General features: G+C 37.9%; 1 protein-coding gene across 5 annotated transcripts in view; it reads left to right on the forward strand.

The window, feature by feature from the left end:
* Window positions 1-27,736, forward strand: part of mical2b (microtubule associated monooxygenase, calponin and LIM domain containing 2b) — a 129,377-nt gene that overhangs the window by 99,233 nt on the left and 2,408 nt on the right. For 2 of the 5 annotated variants that reach the window (XM_057835976.1, XM_057835977.1), the window contains 13 exons: window positions 6,176-6,362; window positions 6,447-6,511; window positions 9,217-9,298; window positions 19,963-20,094; window positions 20,358-20,408; window positions 20,623-20,741; window positions 20,835-21,020; window positions 21,149-21,327; window positions 21,473-21,801; window positions 24,536-24,606; window positions 24,697-24,786; window positions 24,902-24,995; window positions 25,341-25,452. In XM_057835976.1, coding sequence (XP_057691959.1) covers window positions 6,176-6,362; window positions 6,447-6,511; window positions 9,217-9,298; window positions 19,963-20,094; window positions 20,358-20,408; window positions 20,623-20,741; window positions 20,835-21,020; window positions 21,149-21,327; window positions 21,473-21,801; window positions 24,536-24,606; window positions 24,697-24,786; window positions 24,902-24,995; window positions 25,341-25,452 — 1,697 coding nt within the window. Of the gene's footprint in view, window positions 1-768; window positions 871-1,010; window positions 1,104-6,175; window positions 6,363-6,446; window positions 6,512-9,216; window positions 14,985-19,962; window positions 20,095-20,357; window positions 20,409-20,622; window positions 20,742-20,834; window positions 21,021-21,148; window positions 21,328-21,472; window positions 21,802-24,535; window positions 24,607-24,696; window positions 24,787-24,901; window positions 24,996-25,340; window positions 25,453-27,736 lie in introns of those variants that run through there. The other 3 variants (XM_057835975.1, XR_009063169.1, XR_009063168.1) reach the window with 3 other exon arrangements.

Here is a 27,736-nt window from a genome sequence, read left to right on the forward strand (position 1 = left end):
AATATTAATAAAGTTATATTTTATTATAAGTTGATCAATGTTACTTTTTTAATAGAAAGAAGGATACAATGTTTGGCAGAGATGTACTTATAACAGTAATTTAACTTGCTGCATTAGCATTACCTTCAGAATGGTGCGCATCCTCTTAAAACACTGGCCAGGCTAAAGCAGAGCCACTTGCCTTTTCTGGTCGGTATAAGTCTAGAGGAGAGCCAGCGTTTATTAGACGCTCTTTATGGTCTATAGGAGGCTAATTATAGCCAGCAAAGTCGTCACCGTGGAATGTGTGGTCGCCTAATGGCTCTCGCTAAACTCTTAAGCATAGCCTAAAAAATCCCAGACTTCCCAGTGTTAAACGCTCGTACAACATTTTTTTTACATACAGTTCGTGGCTTCTAGGTAGGTTTAACTGAATATAATGTATTGCTTTTCCTCCTGAGTGTGTATTACCATCACCTAGTTGGCGTTGTCCTTGTAAACGCTACAATATGTGCCCGTCTGTCTATATTCATTTGAAATTTTTGGAAATCTTTATTTTTAATTATATGAGATTTCTTTGACTAAAACCAGACGTTATCAAACACATTTTGAAATGACTCAAATAAGACTAAGACTAATAAGTAAGACAAAGACAAAAATCTAAAGGGCTGCCAAAAACAACACTGGCACAGACCAAATTTGTGCAAGATAAGATTTTTAAAATACACTTGAAATTAGAACCAACACAACGTTTTGATGGGTTGGTCTTCCCCTTGCTGTATGTCTTAGAGCAATGGAAGTTATGGTCTTGAAGACTCTAAAGGATTTATTCGAAAATCAGTCATTCGGTCTGAGAGTTGTCCATCTGGAGCTCCAAGCTACTGTAAAGAGGTACTCGAGAATAATCCAACCAGCCTCAATCCACATTCATCGAGTGAAATGACATTGCGATCTTTTCCCTCTTCAACTTTGTTTTGTGAATGTTCTGCTTCTTTCTGTTGTCCTTGCGTTTCTCTTGGTGTCAATATTAGCGTACAGTTGGAAAGGTGTCATCAACAATAGATGCTAAAGCCCAAATACTGGCCATTCTCTATGAGACGGATCACAGGCCTGGTGCTGCTATGGTAAGATGGGTGTGGATACAGTATTTAACAGTCAGGTTCATGGCCTTTAATGCAGTTTTGACAGAAGCCTACTAACCTTTGTATTGTATTTGTTTTTTGTTTATCATACTGTAACTACAAAACTAGCACTTTTAACAAAAGTCACGTGGAAAGAGTCTACTCATCACTGCACACAAGTCTGGTGCACGTTGACAATTTTTGTGATTCATGATATGAGCACGAGTGTGACGTGTGACTTAGCAAGCTGAAGGTTGTGTGCGCATGCCCTCTACACACCCTTAATTAACCCTATACCACAGTCAGCAACACAAAAAGTTGTAAGAGCCATATTCGGCCAAAAGAAAAAAGAAAAAAATATATGTCTAGAGCCGCAAAAAATTAAAAGAATTAAATTAAAATGAAGGCAACACATGTTGTTTGTATCTATATTAGCATACTTCAAAAATGACTAAGTTTGCTATAAATACATAATGGGCCTTCATGATTAAATATTTGTTTTCCTTGCAGTGCATTCTATAGTGAATGACGCACCACGTGACTACTTGTTGTTGTACGATACTGCCTGAAGTTTAACTTCATTACAATATTAATGAATTATGTTTAATTGCTTTGATAAAACTAGAAACTGCAATTTCTGGAGAAATTACTCTGGGTCTTTGCTGTGTGGAGATACTGAACTTAGCCCCGCCCAGGTTGATTTGGGGACATTTCGGGGACCGATAGAATTGACAAACATGATCGTCAATGGAATTAAACAAGGTAAATGCCAATGAAAATGAATGGGAAATTTGTCCGAATTTTCATGGCTGTCAATGGCATCGACATCCACTTGCGCCAATGGAACCCAAGTACATTGGCATCAATAGAATCGACAAACATGGCTGTCAATGGCATTAAACAAAGTCAATACTATTGAAAATGAATGGGAAATTTGGACGTCCATGGCCATCAATGGCATCTACATCCATATGCGTCAATGGAATGCAAGTACATTGGCATCAATAGAATCTTCATACATGGCCGCCAATGGCATATGTCTAAATTGGCCTCAATGCAATGTTAATGCCAATGGAAGTGAATGGGAAATTTGGCCGTCCATGGCCGTCAATGGCATCAACTTCCATATACGTCAATGGAATCTGGGACATGGGGGACACTTCCTATTGCTATCTGGTCATTTCCTGTTGATTAGTGGACATTAATTCTTTTCCCACCGAAAATGAATGGGAAATTTGGACGTTGACGGTGGCGAGGCTCAGTGGTAGAGTAATTGTCCCCCAACCCAGAGGTTGTGGGTTCGATTCTCCGCCCTGATGAACACGTCTAAGCGTCCTTGAGCAAGACACTGAACCCCACGTTGCTCCTGGTGCTGCGTCACCAGTAGGTGGATGGTGAGATAGTGTAAAGCGCTTTGAGCGCTTTGAAAGGTGGAAAAGCGCTATATAAGTGTAACACCATTTACCATTTACGTCCATGGCCGTCAATGGCATTGATTTACATATGTGTCAATGGAAAGTACATTGGCATCAATAGATTCGACATACATGGCTGTCAATGGCATCAATTCACTGTAAATTTTATTGGAAATTCCATTGGAAGTGAATGGGAAATTTGAACCAACGTTGCGTGCCATTAAAAACGGAAAGTTTTTGGCAAATTTCCAAGGAACCGTAATTTTTTTCAAATTCTGTAGACAACTTTTATGCCCCTCACCGTCCCGGAATTTTTGATGTCCAAATTATGGGATTTGGTCAAAAATTGTAGGGCTAGATACATTTTGTTTTTTTTCTTCGAAAAATCGACGTTTACAGGCAAACGGAAAAATCCGGTCGTTTCGATATTTGAACGATGCCAATTGGTCAAACGGTTCAGGATGTGCGGCGCGCCGAAGAAATCCCATTAAAAAAAAAACAGAACATTATCTGCCTTTTTTCAAAGATCCAGATCATTAAAGAAATGCAATAAAGAAATCCAAATTTTGATGTCATTTGTATTTGAAGATTCGAAAAAAACAACAAAATAGAAAGTGCATAATGTACCCCTTATCTGGGCAATAAACATTGTGCTACAAAACGCAGCCTGCGTTTAGAAAAAATACAAGCACCCTTTAGAAAAGGTAAAGTATATCATCGGAGTTGATGTACCTGCATAAAAGCGATGGGTGTTCAAAATCGATCACATCACACAACTCTTCACAGAGTATGCTGCTGCTGAATTAATGTCCTTGATTTGCAGATTGGTGAAGTTGCCTGCCATTTTCATGGCCCTTTCCTTCACAGTCTTAGTGCGAGAGGCATGTATTTGATTTTCTGTATTATCTCGAGTTTATTTTTGAAGTCTGCAAATAGGTGCTCTGATATGTTGATGAATGACTCCTTCATTTACCAGTCACCATCTGTGAACGGTTTTCCACGCTTTATTTATCCCGGGATGCAATCCACGTTTTAAATCTATTTTTGCACTCCTGTAATTTCTCCAGAAGTAATGCAATCTCATTTACTGGGTACTCTGCTGCAAAAGTAGTATGCCTTCCCTGCAAATATCTTTCCACATTACAGCTTTTGTGATTTGACAACTTCTTGCTACAGAGCAAACATTCAGAAAATCCTTCGCATTGGCAATGACTGCAATTGATTCGACCCAAGAAACGTTGATTCCTCTATTCTCCTCAGTTTTTTTTCTTTTCCTCTTTGGAATCCGTGTCCCATCATATAGCCACGGGTTTGTTTACAACAGCCGCCCCGCTGATAGAAACGTGTGTCGCAGGCCATGACGCAAATCTTCGTTGACAGAAATGTTGAAATGTAATATTTATTCTACACATTTTTACAGCATTGAAAAACATTAAGATTGTTTGTGTAATATTTGTCCTCCTACAGAAAAAAAATGTTCAAATAAAAATATATTTCCCTTCCCCACCTTTTTCCATTTTCAAACATGTTTGAAACACTCAAGGGAGCCACTAGGGCAGCGCTAAAAACACGGGTTGCCGACCCCCGCCCTATACACTGAGTATTTTTGAGGAATTAGGAATTGATTTTTCTATGAGTATTTATGAACTAAAAAAACAAAACAGATCAATCATGCCTTGTTGCACATATTTTTATTCCTAAATAATCAAAGGATTATGTCATGAACCTTTTTTTCCAAATTTTTTACATTTTTGAATGTGTCCTAACCAGCTCAAGTTGAAGAATTTCAAATGCCAAATATGGAAAATTACACACATTGCTTGATTTATGAAGAACTATAAATCTGAGTAAGGTTTTGACAACGGATCATAACAATTTAACAGCTTTAATTTGACATATTGCACATCAAAATTGAGCAAATGAGTAACCATACCAAAAATGGCACTTTTTGACAATAATTTGTAAACAATAGACATAATTGTCATGAAACTTGGGGGAAAAAAATACTTTTTCTATTTATTTAAATGAAATGAAACTTTTTTTTCTACATTTTGCCCTCTCAAAGAGAAAAAGATACATATTGTTAACAAATAGCCATTTTCAAACTGTATTTTCAAATTCACACATATAGTATCATATAAAGGTAAAATATAATAGTGATCTCATAATATATCAATGAATTTTTAGGTTTGTAATGGATTTTAGCAGCTTCCAAACAAAAAACATTTTTGTCATTGTTTACATAGGCAGTAATACAAGATATTATTCATTCAGCAGTGAGGGTTGCTCTGTTCAAGGTAGGTCTGGAGGGCTCAAATCTTATCTAATTTGATTGGATCTTTGCTATTTTCATGATAAATGGCCATATATATATATTTTTTTTTTATTACCTTCTTGGAGGGGATTTGTGCCATTGTTGATCAAATCCTCTTCCTCTGAATCCATGTCCCCTCTTTCTGGGGACTCATCTTTAGACTCATTCACTGCTTCGCCTCACCTCCCTAAGAACTGGATGCTCTTCTACTGATGTTGTACACCTTCTACTACCCCTGCCTTGTTGTTGTGATGCCATTTTGTCGATGTAATTGTGGGAAAAATTGATTATTCCAGAAGAGACGTGATATGAAATATCGCGAATGCAGATGGCGGCCACTGACGTGAACTTCAACTGGATTTTCCCAGTCGCCTCTTATAAGCTTGTTTTAAATGTGATGTGACAGTGCTGTCATCTGTTGTTGGATGAAAGTGCTGCTATTCATCTATTTACTGGCTAAAAATTACGTCTTTATGATGAGTACAACAGACGTTATGGCCCACAAAAATCAACGGGATGTCGACATCCCAGATGGTAAAGGGTTAATATGCCCTGATTTTTCAAAATGAAGAAAATCGGGCTGCATGGATCAATAGATACTGGCCCAGGCTATATAGCGACCAATTTTCAAGATGATTAGTTCATTAAAGACAGAGGAGTAAGACTTAAAACTTAGTGTCCCAAAGAACAATAACAACAGCGTGAGAGGTGACTTGACAGCCTTCAGCCTGTAAAAATGCTAATACAATCGCACTTTGTAAAACCAAAAGACTAAGTTCGGAACTGGTCTAATGGTGACTCAGTTGATTAAAAATGCATGTTTTTTGTAACTATTTCATTGTTTCCTTATTTTCTTTGACTGCAATTTAGTTGCCAGGTTTGCCTTTGCAGCTTCCTTCCTGTACATATTTCAATTATTGCCATTTATTACATCACAACCATTGCAATTCAGTGCAACTTATTTGCTGACTGCATCTTTGAAACTTGTGGGGATTGTGTGGTTTGCTGTGGATGCATTCTACTTAACAACCCTTTGGTTTTTGTTTTTGTTATTGATATATTATTTTGCTAATTTACTTTTGGCTTAACCTTTGTATAACTGGCACATATTCTTAGGGGAAAAAAATCCAGAAATGGAAAGGTTGGTAGTAGTATTGATATAATTTTCAAAGTTGATTTTTTTTTTTTTTTTAATGTAAGCTCCATGCAAATATTGTAAATGATAATTAATCTTTGTCATTTGTTTTTTTATTTCTGTAATATTGTTGTATTTTCTGTGGTGTAAAAGAAAGGCCATCATCACAAAGTCACTCAAATCTTGTCCTTTTCTCTTATCCCTTTCTCAGTGTGTGGGGCGTAAAGAATTCCACTCTGGATTTGGAGGCAGCGATATCTGCCACTTCTGCTCTAAGCGGGTATATGTAATGGAGAGACTGAGTGCTGAAGGTTACTTCTTCCACCGAGAATGTTTCCGCTGTCATGTCTGTAACTGCACCCTACGTCTGGGTGGCCACATTTTCTGCTCATATGAGGGTATGGTTTATTCATTGTCAATCTAGAAAGTATTCTCTGGTTGTGAAATACTTGTTTTTGAGAATGTTTGTATTCTTCTTCTAGCTAAGTTCTACTGTAAGATGCATTATACCCAATACCAGTCCAATGCACACTTCAGGAAAAGAAAGGTAAATACTCCACTAAGTATTTGTATGAAAAATTCCTAAATAATGTGTATATTGTCTATGCGTATATGTGGTATGCCACTAGTGGTATTCAAACTCATTAGTAGATTAAACTGATGGACATTCAAGCCATTGGAAATGAGAGGGCTGGTCGATGTCCAATCCATTTTGATTGAATGTTGACATCCCTTACAGTCACAATTAATTGCCATCAATGGAACACAATGGGTTAATAGGCGATTAACATTACAGTATTATAACTATTGAGTAAAGGGCTTCATAAGGAGGTCTGAGTACTTGCACAAACCTAGTCTGTATTAATATGAAATACAGCCACACAGTTTTATTAAAATATACCGTAATTTTTTGCACTTTAAGCCGCTACCCCCCAAATTTGTTCATAGATAAGCCGCACTGGACTATAAGCCACAGCGGTCCTCACTGTATTATGGGATATTTACACCAAAAGATATTAACCGGTCACACTTTATTTGACAACGACATCGTACGACTGTCATAAGACCAAATGAACCACCATGAAGCTTTGAACCAATTGGTTGCAAAGCTTCATTGCTTCAAGAAGCGTCATTTGACCATCACTGCCCTCTTGGGGGAGACGGTCTACCTCTGCTGCCACTGGCTGTCAGCACTGTTGTTGTTCAGTGCCTCCTAGCATGCATTGCAGCCATACAGATGTAAATAAGTCAAAATTCATGTTCTGTACTAAATATTTCTTCAGTTACTGTTCCAGTTGTTTCATTAATTGCTAGTTATGGTATTTGCTAGCACTTTATTTGACAGTGGCGCCATAAGACTGTCATTGGACAATCATAATTATGACATGACACTGTCATGAGCATGAATGAATGCACATGACAAATGTCATTTAGTTTTATTCGGCAGATTATCTCACTTATGTCCAAGATGGACATAAATGGAGTTATATATCTATCTATCTATATATATGTATATATATATATATATCATAAGCATTCAGTAATGCCCATGTCATAGTCATGACGGTCTTATGATACCTCTGTCAAATAAAGTGTTACCTATTAACCCAAATACATCAACAAATAAGCTGCACTGGACTATATGACGCAGGATCCCAAATGGAGGGAAAAACAGTAAAAAAATTATGGTACTCAAGGTACCGTACACCATTTGAAGGGACTATACGGAGTTTGACCCTTTTTTTTTTTTTCCCTCACGACTGCTACCTCTGGTCTAAAGCGTAACTGCAGCCTGTTAAGCTGGTGCATGGCGTGCACGCTTGTACGAGCATGAACATAAACCAACGAGGCTTTGGCCCAACAAATCAGCACCAGAAATGTAGAAACTATGTCCCGATCCGATCACGTGATTGGAAATCGGGGCGATCGCGGCATTTTTCAGAGTATCGGAATCAGGTGAAAAGGGTTTTCAATTAAAAACATATTTTTGTTTTTCTGCTTAATGCCTGTACAGTGCCACAGTCTCTTACCTTCCCTCCTACTAAGCAGCGTGGCCAAACTGTCCAGCTTGTGTTTGATAATTAAGGCAGCGCGGTCGGATGGTAACATGTTAGGAACTTTTGTAAAAAAAATAAAAATAAAAAAATAAAAACTTTTGGGGGATATCGCATCGGGACTCTGTATCGACAGATTCTCAAAATAAGGTTATTTGTATTCAAGTGCAAAAATATGTGATCGGGATATCCCTAGTAAAAACGGTTAGTAGCAGGTCTTAATTGGGTTAGAAAAGTGTTTTTGCCACATGGAGGTTCAGTGAAACACTGCAGCTGCCGAGGGGACTTGCGTGGACGTGTACAGGCGTGTGTTCGCCCAGAGTGTTTGACCCGAACCCTCTCTATTGAATAGAGACAGCGAGAACCAAAAGTGGTATATGCTATGAGGCAAAATGGATTTTGGTATGTGGCTTTTTTTTTTTTTTTTGCCATGTGGCAAACTTGATTTTGCCATGTGGCATTTTTTGCCATGTGGCAAAATGTGTTTTGACATGTGGCATTTTTATTGGTATATGGCAAAATGGATTTTGATTTGTGGTGTATATATATATATATATATATATATATATATATATAAATTTATTTTTATTTTTTGGGGGGGGGGGTATGTGGCATTTTTTGGGCGTATATTGCATTTTTGCAGGCCATGCACAGCCATGCAATTGACGGCTATGCACGTCTAAATTTTCCATTCATTTTAAATGGCAAGAAAAAAAAACGTGTGTCTGTGATTTTTGACTAAACACTTAGCATTAGAGCGCATTGACTTCCAACTGGCACCCAATTAAGGCTATGCCATTAACGGCTATGCACTTTCAAATTTCCCATGTGGCTGTGATTTTTAACTTTACACTTACCAATAGTCAATGGCATAGCCTTATTTGGGAGCCAGTTGAATGTCAGTGCACTGTAATGGTAAGTGTATGGTCAAAAATCACAGCCACACATGTTTTTCTGCCATTTAATATGAATGGAAAGTTTGGACGTGCATAGCCGTCAATGGCATTGATGTGCATGGCCTGGAAAAATGTCATACACCCCAAAAAATGGCACATACCAAAAAAATGTCACATGGCAAAATCCATTTTGCCGCATGACAAATACCACTTTTTGGTCTCGGCCCTGCTGCTATTAAAGGTGAGAGAGGGCTTTTTGGGGCAGTCCTCATCATCATCTTGCATTTATTTGATTTGTGCAGGAGGACCATGGCCCTGTCACATCCTTAGTGCGAGACAATGGGAGAAACTCTTTGACAACCTCCATCCAGACGCAACCTCCAGGTACCCTGGTTTCCTTGCTTTGGCGAGGCTTGAGTTGGCCAAGGCATGCCAGCCGGGCTGTGTGTGTGATTCCTGGACGTCTTTTGGGCTGTGTGCGTGAGTCTATCACAGCTGTGGCTACCCATTTGAGAAGCTACCTACGTGACTATGTGTTCCTGTACGAGTTGCTGAGCATGGGCTGTTCTCTGCTGTCTGTTATGCAAGAGGTGCTCGGACAGATCAGCCAGGAACCTCAGCTAGCTCAGGAGCAGTTCGTCAGCCTCTAGTTCATATGCAGAAGCTGAGGAAATACAGTAGATAAAGGCTCACATAACGATACGCTCCATTTGCACAAAATACATGTGGCGTTATGTGGTATTATCTTTTATACATTCAAAGTGCCCTATTGGATATTTTTTTTTAAGATAAAGGGGATTTCAATATGCAAGGTATGCATCATGTGACTAGTTTCTATTGTTCTCGCTATTTAATTTAATCCAACTGCCCTTGATGAAATTTTAAGCCTACTTTCTAAGTATGCAGATATGCTTAATGGATGTTGTAAAGAGCTGTATCGATCTGAACTCAAATTGGGTTGCTGAAGCCAGCTTCGACTATGAACTTTATTATACAAGTGTGAATAACTCCCTAACTGTGTTGATAATGAATCACAATTGAATTGAACATAGTGTGGAACTGATAGGAAATGTCTTTTGTTAATACGACTGAATCTAACTTTAAGAATGTGTTGGATGCATTGGAGGATTTATATGCACAGCAATTCCAGTAGGTGACTTGGCACATTGCCTGATGCACTATGACTGCAATGGAAATGCCAAAAGCTTTAGCTTTTAATTGGAGCACATGTGATTCATATCTATACCAAAATTCGTGAAACGATATATTTTGTTGTCTGAGTTTATTTAATATATTTTTGTATCTTTTTTTTTTTTTTTTACCTAAGTAAAAATGTGTAACTTTTTATCGGTCCTAGTATTTGTATAACTTTTTGCTTAGAAAAAAGACCAAGAAATATAAAAAAAGTTCTACTTGTTTGAGCTAGGGAAAATTAGATTTTTTTTTTCTGCATCTTTTCTGCACTCAAATCTATTCTGCCCCCTGACACACTTTCCAGATCTTTTTTTATTAATTTTCACCACACTTCATTCACTTCATTTTGTTCAGTGTTTTTAACATTTCCACTGCAGCACAAATTCTGATCGATGCAAAAAGAATTTTCCATTGTGTTTTGACATCTCTTCAACTCTGTGATGGAATGCGGGGATTGCTCCCTCTCCCCCAATTTGTGTTTTTGCACAAATGACGCCTTGTATTGGTCATACTCATCACATTGTTACTGTCTTTGTCTCGTGGCATTCATAACTCTGTGACCCTTATTAAACCCTGCGCTTAGCTTCTCTAACACCCTAACGCAAACACACTAGTTGCATGCCCCAGTGGATGCATTGTCATCATCAACCGTCCTTCTCTTAAAGCTAGTTTGACTGTAACGCGTATCCACATTTGTGTGTGGTTCCCTCTGTTACAGAAGAAGACCGCTCCCCTTCAGAATCCCTCTCCAGATCTCTCTCATGTACCTGCTAGAATATGTCCAAAAGATAAGCTGTCCACTAGCTGCTTTTCCACATAGCATTGCTTAGTATGCAACAGTGGATATACAAAATGAATACACCAGGTTTTTTTCCTCATAATCACTACATTTTTTTCTATTTATAGTTGGTTAATAGTTTCATCATGTGCGGATTTGTTAAAAAAAAAAAAAAAAATTTAAACGCATTTGGGTAAAACGTTTTTAAAGAGTATAATGCCCCAAGTGGTGAAAGCTGCCACTCCCACTATATGCCGTGCAATCCCAGTTACAGAAAAAAAAAAAAAAATCAAGAAAAAGGTTCTTTTATAATTTGATCATAAATGTCGATTTTCCTTTCTTAATTGATTGTACAAATGTTTTAAACAACAGTTTAGAATTCACTCCTACCCCAACAACCCACTCATTTATGGAAAATCGTTGCATCCAACTAGGCTTGTGCCAGTATGATATTCTGGCGGTATGATAACCTAAATATCACAGTTTACCGGTATCACGGTATTGCAATTACACTTTTAAAATGTGTTACTTTGAGATATCTGGGTTTTAAAAAAAAAACTTTTTCCATTGAACAGGATTTTTAGTTTTCAAAACATATTAGCAAATTAGAACATAAGTATAATGTTAAGTTAAAATATATTTTATATATATATATATATGTATATACAAATTTAAAATAAATGCAGTCCTTTAGGTGAGCCTAAACCCACAGCCACAGCTCAACATGATTACTATCAGAACAAAAATAACTGAATTATTTTCCATTATAAGTACGTGTGTATGACTCGTATCATCTTTACATTATACACTCTTTCAGACAGTTGCCAGAGTGAATAAAAACACCACGTTTTACCACCCCTAGACACACTAAACACGCTGGAGTTAACTCTCGTAGCTGGTGGGAAATGTTCATAAGTGTTAACTAACCTTTAATTTTGAATATATGCGAAATCATATTGGAGGTCTTGCGTCCTCGGCAGCCACCCTTCGCAAACATGTTTTACATGGCCCTCCTCTTCTAAGCTGTGGCTGTCTAAATTTTCTCAAACTGAAGTATTCCAATAACAGCAATTTCGTTTTCTTCGATGGGGGGAAAAGCTATCATGCTCCAGCTATCATGTAGCACAGCTGACTCACTGACACTGACCAACAACTGGTGGGGGAGAGTTGAGTCTTGCAGCTGCAAGCGAGGGATTTCTCCATGCATTTTTGAGACATAAAAAATAGCTAATAACTTAGGGGCGGTATGACGGAAAATTTTTGCAGTTTTGAAACGTTTTCATACCACGGTATACCTTGAAGCACATGTCTACATGGAACGCCACTCATAAGAGTTAAGGCTCTCTAGCCATTGCGTTCCTTAGCCCTTCCTGTTGTTTTGTTTTGTTTTTTTATTCAATTTTTTATTATGTTATATTTTAAAATGTTACTCTGCTTTACAAATGTATCCCAAAAAAATATGTTATATTTTAAAATGTTACTCTGCTTTACAAATGTATCCCCCCCCCCCAAAAAAAAAAAAAAACATTTCATCATAATGAACATCATTAAACCGCGCACAATACTCAGTTCTATTTTCTGCCGGTTGTCGGGCAAGACCTGAAACACACGAAGGGATTACTAAAAACAACCTGGAAAGCATCGCAATGTGATCAGCTATTTTTGAAAAGCCTGACCTGCCGATCTTGATTTTGGCTGACCCCATTTATTTATTATTATTTATTATTTTCATAAACAGCACACAGATTTAACATTCCAATCAATCTTGTTTTATTGTAAAACATTGAATATTACCAGGGACTGTTTTTTAACTGCACATACAGCAGTTTTCAAAAAGTCATTAAAAAATGTAAAACTTTCCAAACTACTAAATTATCATCTTCTTTCCCAAAAATGAAAATGCAGCAGTATTTTGCTTTACAAAAAGAAAATCATGGGGTTTAGGGAAATTGAAAAATTAATTTTACGGAAAGAAAACTTCTAAATTATCTTAATGCTTTTTAATCATAGAACAGTTTCAATGTGCACCAAATGTGAGCTTTCACTAAACAGGTATTATCTAACTGATTTCACTCACGAAAGAAAGAGTAACAAGGCCATCTAGTAAGCGCAAAACGTCGATTAAGTATGGCAGACATTACAATTGTAAACATTTTTGGGGTTGTGAAAATATGCAACAAGTGCACTTAGGTGATTCTTTTAATAACCACGAATGTCTGCAACCAAATGGTAGTGTGTGAGACAGTCCATATAGTCTCTGGAAAAATAAGCTGCCAGAAGCCTTAGTTCTTTGAAAAAAGTGCAATTTATAGTCCAGAAAACTACAGAAAGCATATAAAAATACATTGTTACTGTTTTGCTGGCTGGGTGTCAGTTAAAACATCTGCCAGGTTAAAGTTTTTAGGACCGCCACCTGTGCAATAAGCAACTTTTGATTTATTTACAGTATTTAGTCTTGTTTTGAATGGTGAGCAGGTCTTTTTGAGCTCAAGTCAATCAGTAGCTCAGAAGACTGCTTTAATTCAAGCAAAGGGAAAGAATTAGTTTTAGGGTGTTCAGTCTTCTTTTGTAGATGTATAATTGTTTAAAATTTTACCCCTATAATATATTTTTTTGTGAACGAAATGTAACGGTTATTCAATTGATAATTATTTATGTACATCTATTTATATAAAACAGAACCCTGATTTAACAAAGAGGTGTGTTCACTTTCTATATCCCATGATTACTGATTGTTTTTGTTGCTGTAGGTTGCAGTCCATTCTTCTTTTTCCTCAATCAAATTACTGTAAAGAATGCATAATCGATTATATTTATGCAATGTAAATATGACTAAAAATAAATCTAATGGATAACATAATTGTTTTGTTCTTTATTGTCTGCTAGTTTGATTCATTACGCAACTTGAAATTAGAGTAGTTGTGTATTTTTGTGATATTTTAAAAAGTCATTTCCATATGTAATAACCACAATTAACAATTTCACAATCATCTGTCTGGAAAATCCTGTCTTTCTTTGTGCATAGTGAACCTAACATCACATGCAGAGTTGTTTGTTTATTGTTTAGTTTCAGCGTGAGAGTAACGCACGTTTGGAACATGATAGCAGATTTACAGTGAAAGGAAAATGAAAACCCTGAAGTGAAAGACATTTGTTTTTCCAGCTGAGAGCAACTGAATTTATTGCAGTGTACCTGAGCAAAACTGAAGTGAATCATGTCTCCAGTCAACTTTCTTCCTACTGAACTAGGTTTCTTGACTTTCTCAAGTCTTTCCTTTTGGGTGGTGATGCTGTTTCACATCTTCTCAACACTTTTACACATGAGTCTTCTCCTCATACACACTTACAGGAGGATCTTTTTTGACTTAATTTTGGTGAATGCACAATTGATTGTGTGGCAAGAATACAAACATAATGGTAGGCAGTGAAGACCCGTCAAACAGTGTATAATTTCTAAACACTTTAATGTCTGAAGATCAGATGAGTTTTAGAAAGAAGCTTATAATATGTCTTGGCGACAACATCAAATTAATTCAAAGCCCTACTATTATTTTTGTTTCAAGAAAAATTGGGCCACTTTTTTCTGTGAAGCACAGAATAATGGTCCATTTTTTTCTGTGAAACACAAAGCAATGGTTGTGATGAAAGTGTATACTAAACAAATGAGTTTTTTTTCTTTTCAAAAATCTCTTAACAAAATTGTCCCTATAATGTACACTAGAACAGAGTGAGCCTCACAAACCCTGTCAGTCTCAGCAAGAATCCGGGTTTACATTGGAGTGCTTGAATGGTAAAATAACGCTTCTCTTTGCAATAAATAGTTTTTTAATACTTGTCAAATTACAGCTGTAGTTGTACACTAACCCCGTGTGGTGTACACTGGGCTGTATTTGATATTTGTGTGGATGCCACCTATTTTCTTAAAATGCAGATTAGTAAATATTTGTTATTTTAGGTGTGACATGTCTTATAAAGATAGTCATCAAATGGTTATTGAAAAACATTCAAAAATACTGTAAATGTATCTGCATTTTGTTTCAGATAAGCTGGCCACACAACTTAATGAAATGCAGTTCAGTGTACGCCAAATGTGCAGAGGTGGGTAGAGTAGCCAAAAGTTTTACGCAAGTAAGAGTAGTGTTACTTCAAAATAATATTACTTAGGTAAAAGTAGTCATCCAAAAAATCTACTCAAGTACAAGTAAAAAAAAAAAAAGTATTCGGTGAAAAGAATACTCAGGTAATGAGTAATATATTGAGTAACTGCTTATTTTTGTTTGTTTTTTAAACAATGGTATTTTTTTTCTTTCAGCACAAACTTATCAATATGAACTGCTGTTATAATGATACTGTACAATAACCCATTACATAACCACATTAGGCCTAATAAATAAAAAATAAATATATCATTAAATTAAAGCGAGACAGAGGAAAAAAAAAAAAAAACTAGCAAAGCATTATTCGTCCAAAGAGCACGCGTGCCCCACCCTCTAGTAGAGAAAATAGTTCCTCGTTTGAATAGTGAATACTGTAGTTCCTTCAATAGGTGCCAAATAAAACCTTAGTTTTAAATCCGCGCTTTCGATTCATGTTGAGGGCAGTGCTCTGTCAAATACTTCTTTTGTTACGATGCTTTAAAGACGCGCGATTGAACAGGCTTGTGTGATCATAGGACGGCAAGCTTGCGTTTGATTGGTATTGTGGAGTCATGTGATTATTGTTGTGACGTCTCATTGGTGAAATTAGTAGCGCTACTCTTGGCAATAGCATCGCTAGCAAAAAAAAAAATCTAATATGTAGGATAAAGAGGAAATATGTAACGACTCGTGTGTAGCCCAAAGTAGCGGCGTAAAAAGTATGGCATGGTAAAACTACTCTTAGAAGTACGTTTTTCTCAAAAAGTTACTCAATTAAATGTAACGGAGTACATGTAACGCGTTACTACCAGTGTTGTTAATCTTACTTTAAAGAAGTAATTAATTACAGTTACAAATTACTTCTCCCAAAAAGTAAATGCGCCAGTAACTCAGTTACCTGAACGTAAAAGTAATTCGTTACTTGGCAAAGTAACTGGTGATAATGTTCTTTTTTTTTTTCTCCAAAAAAAAAAAAAAAAAAAAAAAAAAAAAAGGTCACACAATGCAAAGTTTAAAGGGTTTTTGCGACAATTGGCCCTAGCCCAATTCCAATTCTTTACCCTAAACTTAACTAGACACATGGGTATTGCGGATATTGCGATAACTAGATAGTAACCTTTGCTATGTGTGAAAGTCATTTAATGTTCTGAATCAACTGTTAAAGTTGTTAAAGTGGCTCCCGTTATTGCATTAGTTTTCTTCTGTCTACTTTCGACATGTGTAAGTTTTAAAACAGTTTCATCATCTAAAGATAGATTTAAGTCAAGATTTTGCCGATTTAGAAGCATTTTAGATAAAAGGTTACTTAGGTACGCTAGGGGGGGGGGGGGGGGGGGGGCTTTTTTTATTGGGCCCCCAGAGTGAACAATCTGCCCCTCTAAATCTCCCTCCAAATGTATAAAACAATAGAACTACATGTAAAATACGCTTGTTCTTGCTGCACACTACTATGAAGCAATGACAGGAATGTAAACAATGGCCTCACAAAAGATCCTCCTATTGGCAATCTAAACGGGAGCGTCAAAATGTAACAGTAAGTCCACTTCCCTCTAAAAGTATTGGGACCTATTCATTTATTTTTGCTTTTGCCTAGCAACATTTGATTTAAATGCATCTAAAAACAATCTGATTATAGATCAAATGGGTTAGTAGCTAGATGCGGTTATTTTACAGAAATATTTAAAAATAAATGTTATTTTTTTCCTCTGCATTTGAGTATCTCAAGTATTTCACTACTTATGCTAGAATATCAATGTTATGTATGATTACACATATGATCCCTGAACAGGTTCTGTATCCAATGGGAATGCGTATAGAAAAGAAATTGCTATCCTGTTTGTTAAATTTGATGTCAACTAAATGTTTGTCTACTATATACAGTATGGACAATAATGTAATCGGCTTTATGGTTCCCATACTATTGACATTTTTCCTTTGTTTTTGTTTTGCATTTATCAAGTTCAACTGAGTGAGTACAGTATTAGTTATAGAACAGTATAATACTGTACAGTATGTGACGTGATAGTGTCCCAGTAGTGGGCAAAGCATCTGACTAGTTGTCTTTTTACCTTAGTTATAAGACGAGTGTACTTAAAGGCTGCCACAAACTAGTATTATTTTGATAGTCGACACCACCCAATTAGTTGACTAGTCAGTTCGAATATAAAATTCCTTATTGCACCAGCAAGTATACATTGTGTATCAAAAAACTATTGTATTTATAGTTTTTAAATTATTGTCTAGTTATAAATTATCATTTGCAATAGCTGTTTGGTAAGTAAAGGTAAAACAGTTTCAGTTGTATGTATAATTTAAAGCAGACCAAAAGTATTGATTGACAAAGAGGAAGGTTTTCTTCTAGCACTCTAACATAGTGTGTGAGAGGAGCCAGCTGAGGTGGTTTGGGTATCTGGTCAGGATGCCCCCTGGGCGCCTCCCTCAGGAGTCGTTTCAGGCATGGCCATGACACGCTGGAGGGATGATATCTCTCAGCTGGCTTGGGAATGCCTCAGGATTTTCCCAGAAGAGCTGGTGGAAGTGGCTGAGGAGAGGGCTGTTTGTTGAGGTCGCTGCCCCCGCGACCCAGTTACGGATAAGCGAGAGACGATGACTCTAACAAAGTGTTATAAGATAGTATTAGGCTAGGTTCATACCGCAAGTCTTAATGCACGAATCCAATTTTTTCGTGTTTTCCGGCTCGAGTGAGGCATTAAACTTGACGATCTGAACCGAACAAGTCGCATTGAAGTGGACCATTTCAAATCCGATTTAGGTCATTTTTGTATGTGGTTAAAATCGATCTGGGTCATATTTTTCCAGAATGTCGCTGCTGTATGAACTCTCAAACCTCGCAAACCGGAGTTCAGGCAACAATTACGTCAGCAACGAGCAAGAGAGGCATGGAGGATGGCAGCAATGAAGCTGTGCATTAGCGTTAGCGCCTAGCTTAAACTCTTTTAGGAAAGAGACGGCCTTGACATCAGTCATGAAAAAAATAAAAATAAAAAGGGGGGAAAAAGAATAAGCCTTGGAATGCTCGGTTTTCTTTCTATTTCTATTTTTGTCCACTTTTTGGAAATCAACATATGGTTACCCTAGAACAGTGCTTCTCAATTATTTTCTGTCACGCCCCCCCAAGGAAGACGTAAATGTTTCGCGCCCCCCCAAACTCTGCCGCCACTGTAAATAGTATCATTTGTCTATAAAATTACTATTATAAATACGCATCTGCCTAACATTGTGTCCTTTTTTTCTATTAAAGAAAAAAAGTAACGTAGATCAACTTATAATAAAGTATAACTTTATTAACATTGTTTTATTTGTAACAGAAGACTTGACGTGCATCAATTTGCTTGAATTTTTTTTAAAAAATCACAGCCAAACTAAAAAATACACTCAAGGTACATTTTTGACCATTTGATACAGAAAAATAAAATGTCATAAAATCAGTAAATAATAACAAATTAAAACTGATTAGAAACATTCCCTCATGAGGACAATGTGCCAAAAAATTTGACCGAAAAAACAAATCTGAATAAAGGGGGGGGGGGGGGGGGGGGGGGAGTGTCCTTGGACAGGACAGTTCTTATTTTTGCTGCTCACAGTATTTACCTCCTTTGCAATGGTGTGGAGTTATTTTTGCAATGAGCATGCTAACAATGCTCACTAGCTTACTGATATAACACTGACAAAGCAGGACGATTGTTGGCAATATTCGGCACGTTTTCACTGAAAAAATCAAGCGGCTTAACAATGAGATTGGGGTCTAATGTCTTTAAGTGGCGTCTTAATTGATTTGGCTTCTGGCTGTCTGCTGTAATTATTTTTAGACACAGTAAACAGTGGTCTTTCATCATCACCCACTGTATTAAAAGTCAAAGCTAAAAGGCAAACGGCACGAAAAAAGCGCATTCACGGCGGCCGAGGTAGAACCGTAGGTGAGGGCGGTCGTCGTGACGATCCCAAGCCGAAAACGGCACTCCTCGGGCGGCGACGTGAGAACCGGACAAGACAGTGGGTCGCTGCGTGAGTGAGTCCGGTCGGAAAACGGCTTTCGAAAACGGCGGTGGCACACTGCTCTTCATATCTGTTGTCTGTGTGTGCTCAGTGCTCTTCCTTGGTTCAAAAATACTGCGCGCACTCTGAAAATGAGAGCGCCACTGCCACCTACTGAGTGGATGTGCAAGTACACTTTATTCCAGTACGGCAAAAAAAAAAAACATGTTCCCCGAGGTCACATGCGCCCCCCCTGGCATCGCTTTGCGCCCCCCCAGGGGGGCGCGCCCCACTATTTGAGAAGTACTGCCCTAGAATAACAGGGCCAGCATATGTAGTCATTTGTTTTGATACTTTTGCGCATGCGGGTCAGTTTGCTCATCGTGTGGCGGATTGCTAATACTTGAACGGGCTCAATGGACGAAGGCAGTCTGAACGGGCATGCCAAAAAAAACAGATATGACAAAAAATTGGAATTGGGCATTAAGACCTGCGGTATGAACTTAGCCCTAGTGACGCCACACTTTCTATTCCAACATGACATCACTGTTAGAATGTGCTTTAAACATACCTGTATAACCTAAGTACTGAGTCAAGTGACATATTAGGCGCTAACTAGCCAAATAGCTTACTTTACAGTCAGGAACTATTTCAGGCAGGCAGGATAGCAGGTACTATCTAAAGAACTATAAAGCATCAAAATATAAACGACAGTCTCTTATTAAATTGTAATTGAATTAGTTCATGACTAGTCAACTAATCTTGGCAGCTCTAGTGTGTTATTAAGCCTGAAAGTAAAACATTAAAGAGTATTTGTCAAAGTTTTCAATTTAAATTTGAGACTCTACATGACAGCCACAGTCTACCGATTAGGTCAGACTCACTGCGCTTTTGCCTTAATGAGAGTTCATACGCCTTACCCATTTTCCAAACATTATTTCCAGATTCATCTAACATGCGCAATGGGCATGTAGATAAATTGACAAGAGATCCTGGAGAGACAGACATGGCTGTGGAAAGCTTTGATACGCCAAGGATGGAAAAGCAAGATGTCACAGCAGCAAAGGGTGCGATAGGTGAGTAAAGGATTTTAGTGGAAGATTTGGGTGAGTGTACCTCATATTGAAACACATGCTCAGTTAAAAAGACAAGGGTATCATTGAACAAGGAATTTCTGACTCAATTACATTTTTTCCTTTTGTATGAATGGAGGTCCATTTATACAAAAAAAAGATACATTATTGATAATGTTGAGCTGATAAAAATGAGATGTCATTCCATTACTTTCAGAAATCAGAACAAGAAGTTGTCTTTTTATCGCAATCTTTTCCCTCTGCAGGTCCCGGTAGAACAAAACAAAATATTAGTTGGAAAAAAAGAATAAGAGCATGTGAGTATACTTCTGTCTCATAAAGCCGTTATGTCTTTAAATTGCATTTTCATGTAGTAGGCTACTTCAATACAGAGGTGGTTAGAGTAACCAAAATCTTTCCTCAAGTAAGAGTAGTGTTACTGAAAAATAATATTACTCAACTAAAAGTAAATGTAGCCACACAAAAAAATGTTTGGTCAACATTTTCTTATGATCATCTCGTCTCTTCCAGCATTTCCATCGATTTTTGTCAAAAACTTCCAACGAAGCTGGCCCTCAGATAAAGGCCCTGAGACGGTCCCTGAAGCTGACTCTGACTTTGAAGAGATCGAGTCAGCTGAAAAACAAACGGTAAAACATTTAGTGATTTTTGTTTTAATGATGATAACTTTATTTGCAATTGTTGTATCAATTCAAATGTATTTATTTATTTTTTGTTCTCAGGCCTTGAAAGTCAACGTATCTGTTCATTCGAAACATTCCTCAGAGGGAAAAAAGAACAGTGAAAAGAATCCAAAGCACTGCAACTTGGCCAGTCCAAAGAAAAGCTTGACTTTACCTCTCAGTGACAAAGACACTCTAGAGGAAACTTCAATTTCTACGGATGCAAAAACCACAAAGCAGCACCAGGTTGAGACGACACTTTCTCTCTCTCCCTCCCTCCTTCCTAGAAATGCAACAAAGAATAGAGAAATGAGAAAAATTGATTTCACCTCATAATGACCTGTATCACTCATTCTCTTCTGATGTTTTATCAGGTCCAAGCAGAGACAGAAGCAGATAAGCTTCAGGCAGACACTGGCCAGCAGAGAGAACCAACTGAGAGCCAATTCGCTTCTGCCTCTTCCCTCGCCGCCTTCCGTCTTATTGCCAACGCCTTCAGGAGGACATTTAGTGTGACCAATCCTTCCAGCAGCTCCAGCACAGCCCCCACAATGTAAATATGTAATTATGTGCACCAAATCAGTGTCATACAGATTGCACTAAAACGCTTCTCATGTGTCTCCTTCAAACGTTTCACAATGTGATCATCAGTCTCTGCCTTTAACATCATATCAATGTTTGTCTTTTTACTCCGACAGGAGACCCAAACATGATGGCCAACGCAGACGCAGGCCTATGTCAGAGGGAGAGTTAATTTTTAATTCTACTGAACCAGAACCAGGGTCATCCATAGAGAACGAAGCTAGAAACCATGCAGACCTGTCATTACAGCTGCGACGAGTCTCCTTGATGTCCCGCAGAGACTCAGGAAGGGTCTTCAGTGATGATGTATCGTCAGTGCCCAACAGGAAGGTCACCCTTTTCTCCTCCCTGAGGCTCAGGAAGAGGGAGCCATCAGAAAGTGACAGGAAGGACCAGGCGCTTCAAAAGGAAATCAGGATGATCCTCGCCAACCTTAGAAATAAAGGTCAGTGGTGTTATTTATATCGTCTGAGATTAATATGAACTCTTCTAGATGCAAAATTGGAGTAATTAATCATCATTGAATTGGAAGTTATTTTCATTACAGTATATACAGTATTTAGGGGCTGCTTATACACTTTTATGGCAACACATCGTATTGGAGAGCACTGGCGTGCACACATACTACCTCTAGCAAAAAGAATGGAATCACCAGTCTCGGATGAGCACTCACTCAAACATTTTATTATATAGAACTAACTCAGATAAAAAGCTTGAAAAAATAATGAATTAGTTCAAAGTGCTACTCTTTAGCATTCAGAAACCCTAAAAGAAATGAATAAAAAACATTGTGGTGGTCAGTAAATGTTAATTTTAAAGAGCAAGTGCAGGAAAATATATATGGAATCACTCCATTCTGACGAAAAGAATATGGAATCATGAGAAACAAAGAAATAAGAATCAAAACACACCTCGAGTATTTAGTAGCACCACCTCTGCCTTTTATGACAGCTTGCAGTCTCTGAGGCATGGACTTGATGAGGATTCTTCATCAATTTGGTGCCAACTCTTTGATTCCAGTTGCCAGATCATTCTTGCAGGTCGGAGCCTTGCAGTGGACCTTTTTTTTTTTCAATGACCACCACAGGTTATCAATAGGGTTAAGATCTGGGCTATTTGCAGGCCATAACATTGATTGGATGATTCTTTCACGTTGTCCAATGCAGATACTTGACTCTTGACAAGGTGATGATGCTGGAACTTTTGTTTGGTGCTGTTCATCATGCATCATGCCAAAGAGCTAAAACCTGTTAAAGCATTCCTTGGAGAAAGATTCATCCAGTCAGTAGCCACGTTTACATGCTGACTTTTATTCATACCGATTCAAATAATTCCGATTGGAAATTTCAGATCAGCTGTTTACATGTCACTTCATCTATTCCGATCCAGCGTTTACATGTGTCTGCCTTTATTCCGAAAGGACGTTTGACAACTGCCGTCTGACATGCGCAGATTAATCAAAACAAAGCGTCACGTTGCAAAACATGGAGATCGATCGTCAGATCAGCTGCTGTTTTAACTTTTCGAGTGGAAACAAAACTTCAGAATGACACGCCGTTCATTTAAAAAGTTGTGTGGACTGGTGGAGGGATTCATGGATATAAACTTTCCGCCGGACTCCAATTAGGTGCGCTGTGCGTGTGCTTGGAAGCCATGTTGCAAGTGACGTCACTTACGTCAACACGTCAGTATGGAGCATGTGCAGAAAGAACGCAACCAGACACCATTCTGCTTCCCTGTTTACATGATATAATTTTACTTCTAATCGGTTCGGGAAAAGGAATATTCCACCCCTGTGAATCGGAATGAAATTCCATTCAGTTTGGGCCTGTTCATTCCGAATGAGGTGTTTATATGGAACACATTTATTCGGTTTGAACATCTAAACCGATTGTAATTGGAATATTTGGCTCCATGTAAACGTGGCAACTGTCATGTCCTGCAAATAGCCCAGATCTCAATGGTTTAACAGTTTTAGCTCTAGGGCATGATGCATTGCCATCTTGGAAAATGACAAACATATTTTCAATTGAAGGGATAAGAAAGCTGCCTAAAATTTCAATGTAAACTTGTACATTTATTGAAGTTTTAACGACAGCCATCTCCCCAGTGCCTTTGCCTGACATGCGGCCCCATATCATCAAGGACTGAGGGAATTTTGATGTTTTCTTCAGGCAGTCATCTTTGTAAATCTCACTGGAACAGCACCAAACAAAAGTTCTATCATCATCAAGGTGATGATGAGGCGTATTCATCAAGGTTGTGTTTGCATGGTTAGTACTAGTGTAATGGGTGCACGCAGGTCTGTTGCATAGAAACCTCCCTCTCGATGCTTTCAAGAGGGCGCGCTGGCAGCTATAGCTGCTAGCCTGGGCTTTTGGCTCAGTGGTTTGCGCACTCACCTGCTGTGCTGGACTAGTCATGCGGTGCGGGTGCAAGTCCTGACCTAAACGAGGGGGACGTATCACGTCGTGCGGCGCGGCTCCATGCAGGCCAATTATATTGGTGCCGTTACCTGGATTGGCAGTGAAGGTTTCGAGGTGAGAGTGTAACGGGTCCGTTGTGTGAGGTGCATAGAAACCTCCCTCCCGATGCTTTCAAGAGAGCGCGTTGGCAGCTTAAGCTAAGTGGGCAATCCGGGTAATGTTATTGATGTAAGATTGAAACGAAAGTGTACTTCCCAGTCTCTTGACTTGGGAGAGGGTCACACGGCGGAGTTGTCGATGGTGAAGGATGGGCTATGGTTTTTGGTTTTTAACTTTATGACCATCACATTACATTACCTTTCCTTTTAAACAAAACGTGAACGTGAGGGAAGCACATTTTAAAAGCATTTTGTGTCTTAGAAGTATAGGATGAAATAATTCTAATTATTTTAACCATTATTGTATGGGATTGTATAACAAACAAATTTGTTGAAGGTCTACAGAGAAAAAAAATCCTAATGTACTGGACATGTCAACATTTGTATTGGACATACATAAATTTTGATGAACTAATGATTTGTAATCCATTCGATTACATATACTAGCATAAATGTGAAGTACAAGCACAGATCATATCACACATCACATCATAGCTATACTTTTTAACAACAAAGCAGATGAATTATGTCACATTCACTACAGTTTCATGTCTTAAATGCTTGTTTTATAGTTCAAAATTGCCTTTTTATTCAGCTTCCAGTCAACAGAATTTGGAGGAGCCCTGCTCAACTGATGATGATGAATGTGACTCAGCTACACCAGGGGTTTGTACATTTGTATATACAGAGTTTCTGTACAATGCATCAGTTTGTTTAAAAAACATTTTCTCAACTGTTGGCTACTTCTGGTCATAGGTGTCCTCAGAAAGACTGCAAAAGAAGCAAGAAAAGACAGTAGCTCTACAGGCCAAACGAGAACAACTAAAGAGGTTGCACCGAGCTCAGGTACTACTGAATCTTAATACAGAAGTATAATGTTTTTAACGATTTTATGTGTACTTCTGATTGTTAACCACTGCCTTTTTTCTGAATGCAACATTCATGTTCTTGATTTATTTAGATGATTCAGCGGCAGCTGGAAGAAGTTGGAGAGAAACAGAGAGACCTAGAGGAGCAAGGAGTTGCTATAGAGAAGATTATAAGAGGAGAAACGGGTACTGAACAGTATAGTAAGATGCCTGTACATGCATACATAGACAACTAGATGAAGATGCATTTACAATTTACCAAAAATGGTCTAATTTTCTTTATATTTAGTTATGTGTGCTCCACTGTAGTTTGTAACATAGAAAATGTGATCTCTGTGGTTGTTGCTTGAGATTTTATTACAATAGAAAGTTATGGAACAGTCAATCTGCTGATCTCTGTCCTCTGTTTTCTAATACGCTGTCTGATCTTCCTTTATTTTTTATAGTCCTATTGTTTACATTCTACCAATCCATTTAAAGACAACATTTGTCAATACTTGTCTTCATCCCAATTTTTCTCCTTCCTTCAAGGAATTGACAATCAGACAAATGATGGAGACCATGCCCAACTTTATCAATCCTGGTTTGAACTGGTTATGGAGAAGAACAGACTAGTACGATATGAGTCTGATCTCATGATCTTGTAAGTAATTGCTGCAAGGCTAAGTGGATTATATATCTTTGCAAATGTAATGACCTGTTTTTTAAAGTTAGTTTACTTGTAAGCATTCAGACAACACGAGTTGGTGATGTTGATGTGTGTCTATCTGGTTAATAAATAGTAATAAATTTTGATCAATCAAATATTTCTGTATAACGTCTATGAAAATAACTAATGTTAAGATATGGACACCTGCGGCTTATTGTCAGCAACGGCATATATGTGGATTTATTTCTAAAATTCTATGAAATTTGGCCGGTGCGGCTAACAATCAAGTGCTCCTTATAGTCCAGAAACTACGGTATATGGGGGGGCTGTGTGACTTCATCACTCGAAATTATTATGTAAAAACTGAAAGCAGCACAAACCAGCATAAACGATGACACCAATTTTAGCCATTTTTAATCAAAATGGTGGGCTTGTTGACCTCAGATTGACCTATAAAAGAATTGTAAATATCTTAAAAACTATAGCAGCACAAACGAAACTTTTTACAGCACAAACAAGCGCTAACGATTGACATCATTTTTATATGAATTTGCATCTGATTTGGGGGCCAACTTCACGGAGGTAAATATCATTGAACATGGTCCGAACAAGAAGCTATGGTTCAGCTTCCATTCTATTGCATTTCTGAACTTTAACACTAGATGGGGCCAGTCACTTAAACAGTGCCTCTCCATTAGCTCAGGGGTTACATGTTGAAATCAATGGACAAAACTGTAGCGATTCACTGTTTTGTTTAATATTAATAGACTTATATTGGGAAAAAATAGTAACACAATGTGATAAATTGAACTAGGATGTGAGTTCCTTGACATTTTTCTGTCACCATTTTTTTTGTTCTGCAAAATTTGTTTCTGTAGTTAAATATAGTTTGTACAGGTAGTCCCTGGGTTATGATGTGCCCGACTTAACTTTTGTTTTGTGATGCATGCTTTCCTTTTGGCGCAGGAAGCGTAGAGCAAGTACCGTATGTTTCAGACTATAGGGCGCACCTTAGTATAAGTCGCACCAGCCATAAAATGCCCAACGAAGAGGAAAAAAACATGTATAGGTCGCACCGGAGTACAAGTCGCATTTTGGGGAGAAATTTGCTTGATAAAATCCAACACATAGAACAGATATGTCATCTTGAAAGGCAATTTAATATAAAAATACAATAGACGACAACATGCTGAATAAGTGTACAGTATGATGTTACATGATGCATGAACAACGAAATGCGAATATACTGTCCTCACCAGGACGCTACGGCTCGGTCCTGGCTATACAGCCAGCGAGCTAAACTCCCAAATGACGATGATGGACGTCCTTATTATTAGCTGAATCAATTTCTTCATCAACGTAAATAAATGATAATTAGATGCTATTACAGCAATGACACAAACGGTTAGCATATGTTCGCTAGCATTAACACATCATTCAAACAACCATACAACTGGCTCTAAGTGTCCGATTGCGGGTGGAAAAAACACAGCAACAACAGAAAAGATGATAGACACAGGTGTTGCCTCTGTAGAGATATTTTACAAGCATAAAGAATGAACGTAGCTTCGCAGCCGTGTTTCTCTCTCGCCCACTAGCTCAGAGACGCTGCGTAGCTTTCCGTCTTATTCTGGCGTGTGAGCGCTCTTCTTCGCGTAAACGTGTGCGAGTGCACCCCCACTTGGGCGTGAAAGGCCACAAACTAAAAGCATGCATTTCAATATAAAAAAGTCAATAAATCAATTGAACACACATTGCCAAAGGCAGAACGCGAACGTGGCCATAGCCATTAAGATTTATTGAGATAAGTATAGCATAAAGAACATGCTAACAAGTTTACCAAACCATCAGTGTCAGTAAAAAACACTAAAATAACATGTGAAATATCATAATGTGTTAATAATTTCACACATAAGTCGCTCCTGAGTATGTCGCACCCCCAGCAAAACTATGGAAGAAAAAATAAATAAATAAATAAACTGCGACTTATAGTCCAAAAAAATATGGTAATACTTGAGCACACGAGTAAGCGTGCATGTACACACAAAGAAGAACGTATTTGCGCACACTAAGAGCGCATACACACACGAGGAAGAGCCATTTGCTCCTACGAAGTCTCACAGCCGAGTGATTCAGGCACCTGTATACAACACCTTTTGTACTGTTTATTGTGCATTTTCAATTTTGGTCGAATACTTGGGGCGAGTTTATTTCATTGTTTTTCATGATGTGCGGACACTAACTGATGCATGCTAATCGTTTATGGGGATTCTTATTG

The sequence above is a fragment of the Corythoichthys intestinalis genome, chromosome 5 (genome assembly GCF_030265065.1).
Source record: "Corythoichthys intestinalis isolate RoL2023-P3 chromosome 5, ASM3026506v1, whole genome shotgun sequence".
Lineage (NCBI taxonomy): Eukaryota > Metazoa > Chordata > Actinopteri > Syngnathiformes > Syngnathidae > Corythoichthys > Corythoichthys intestinalis.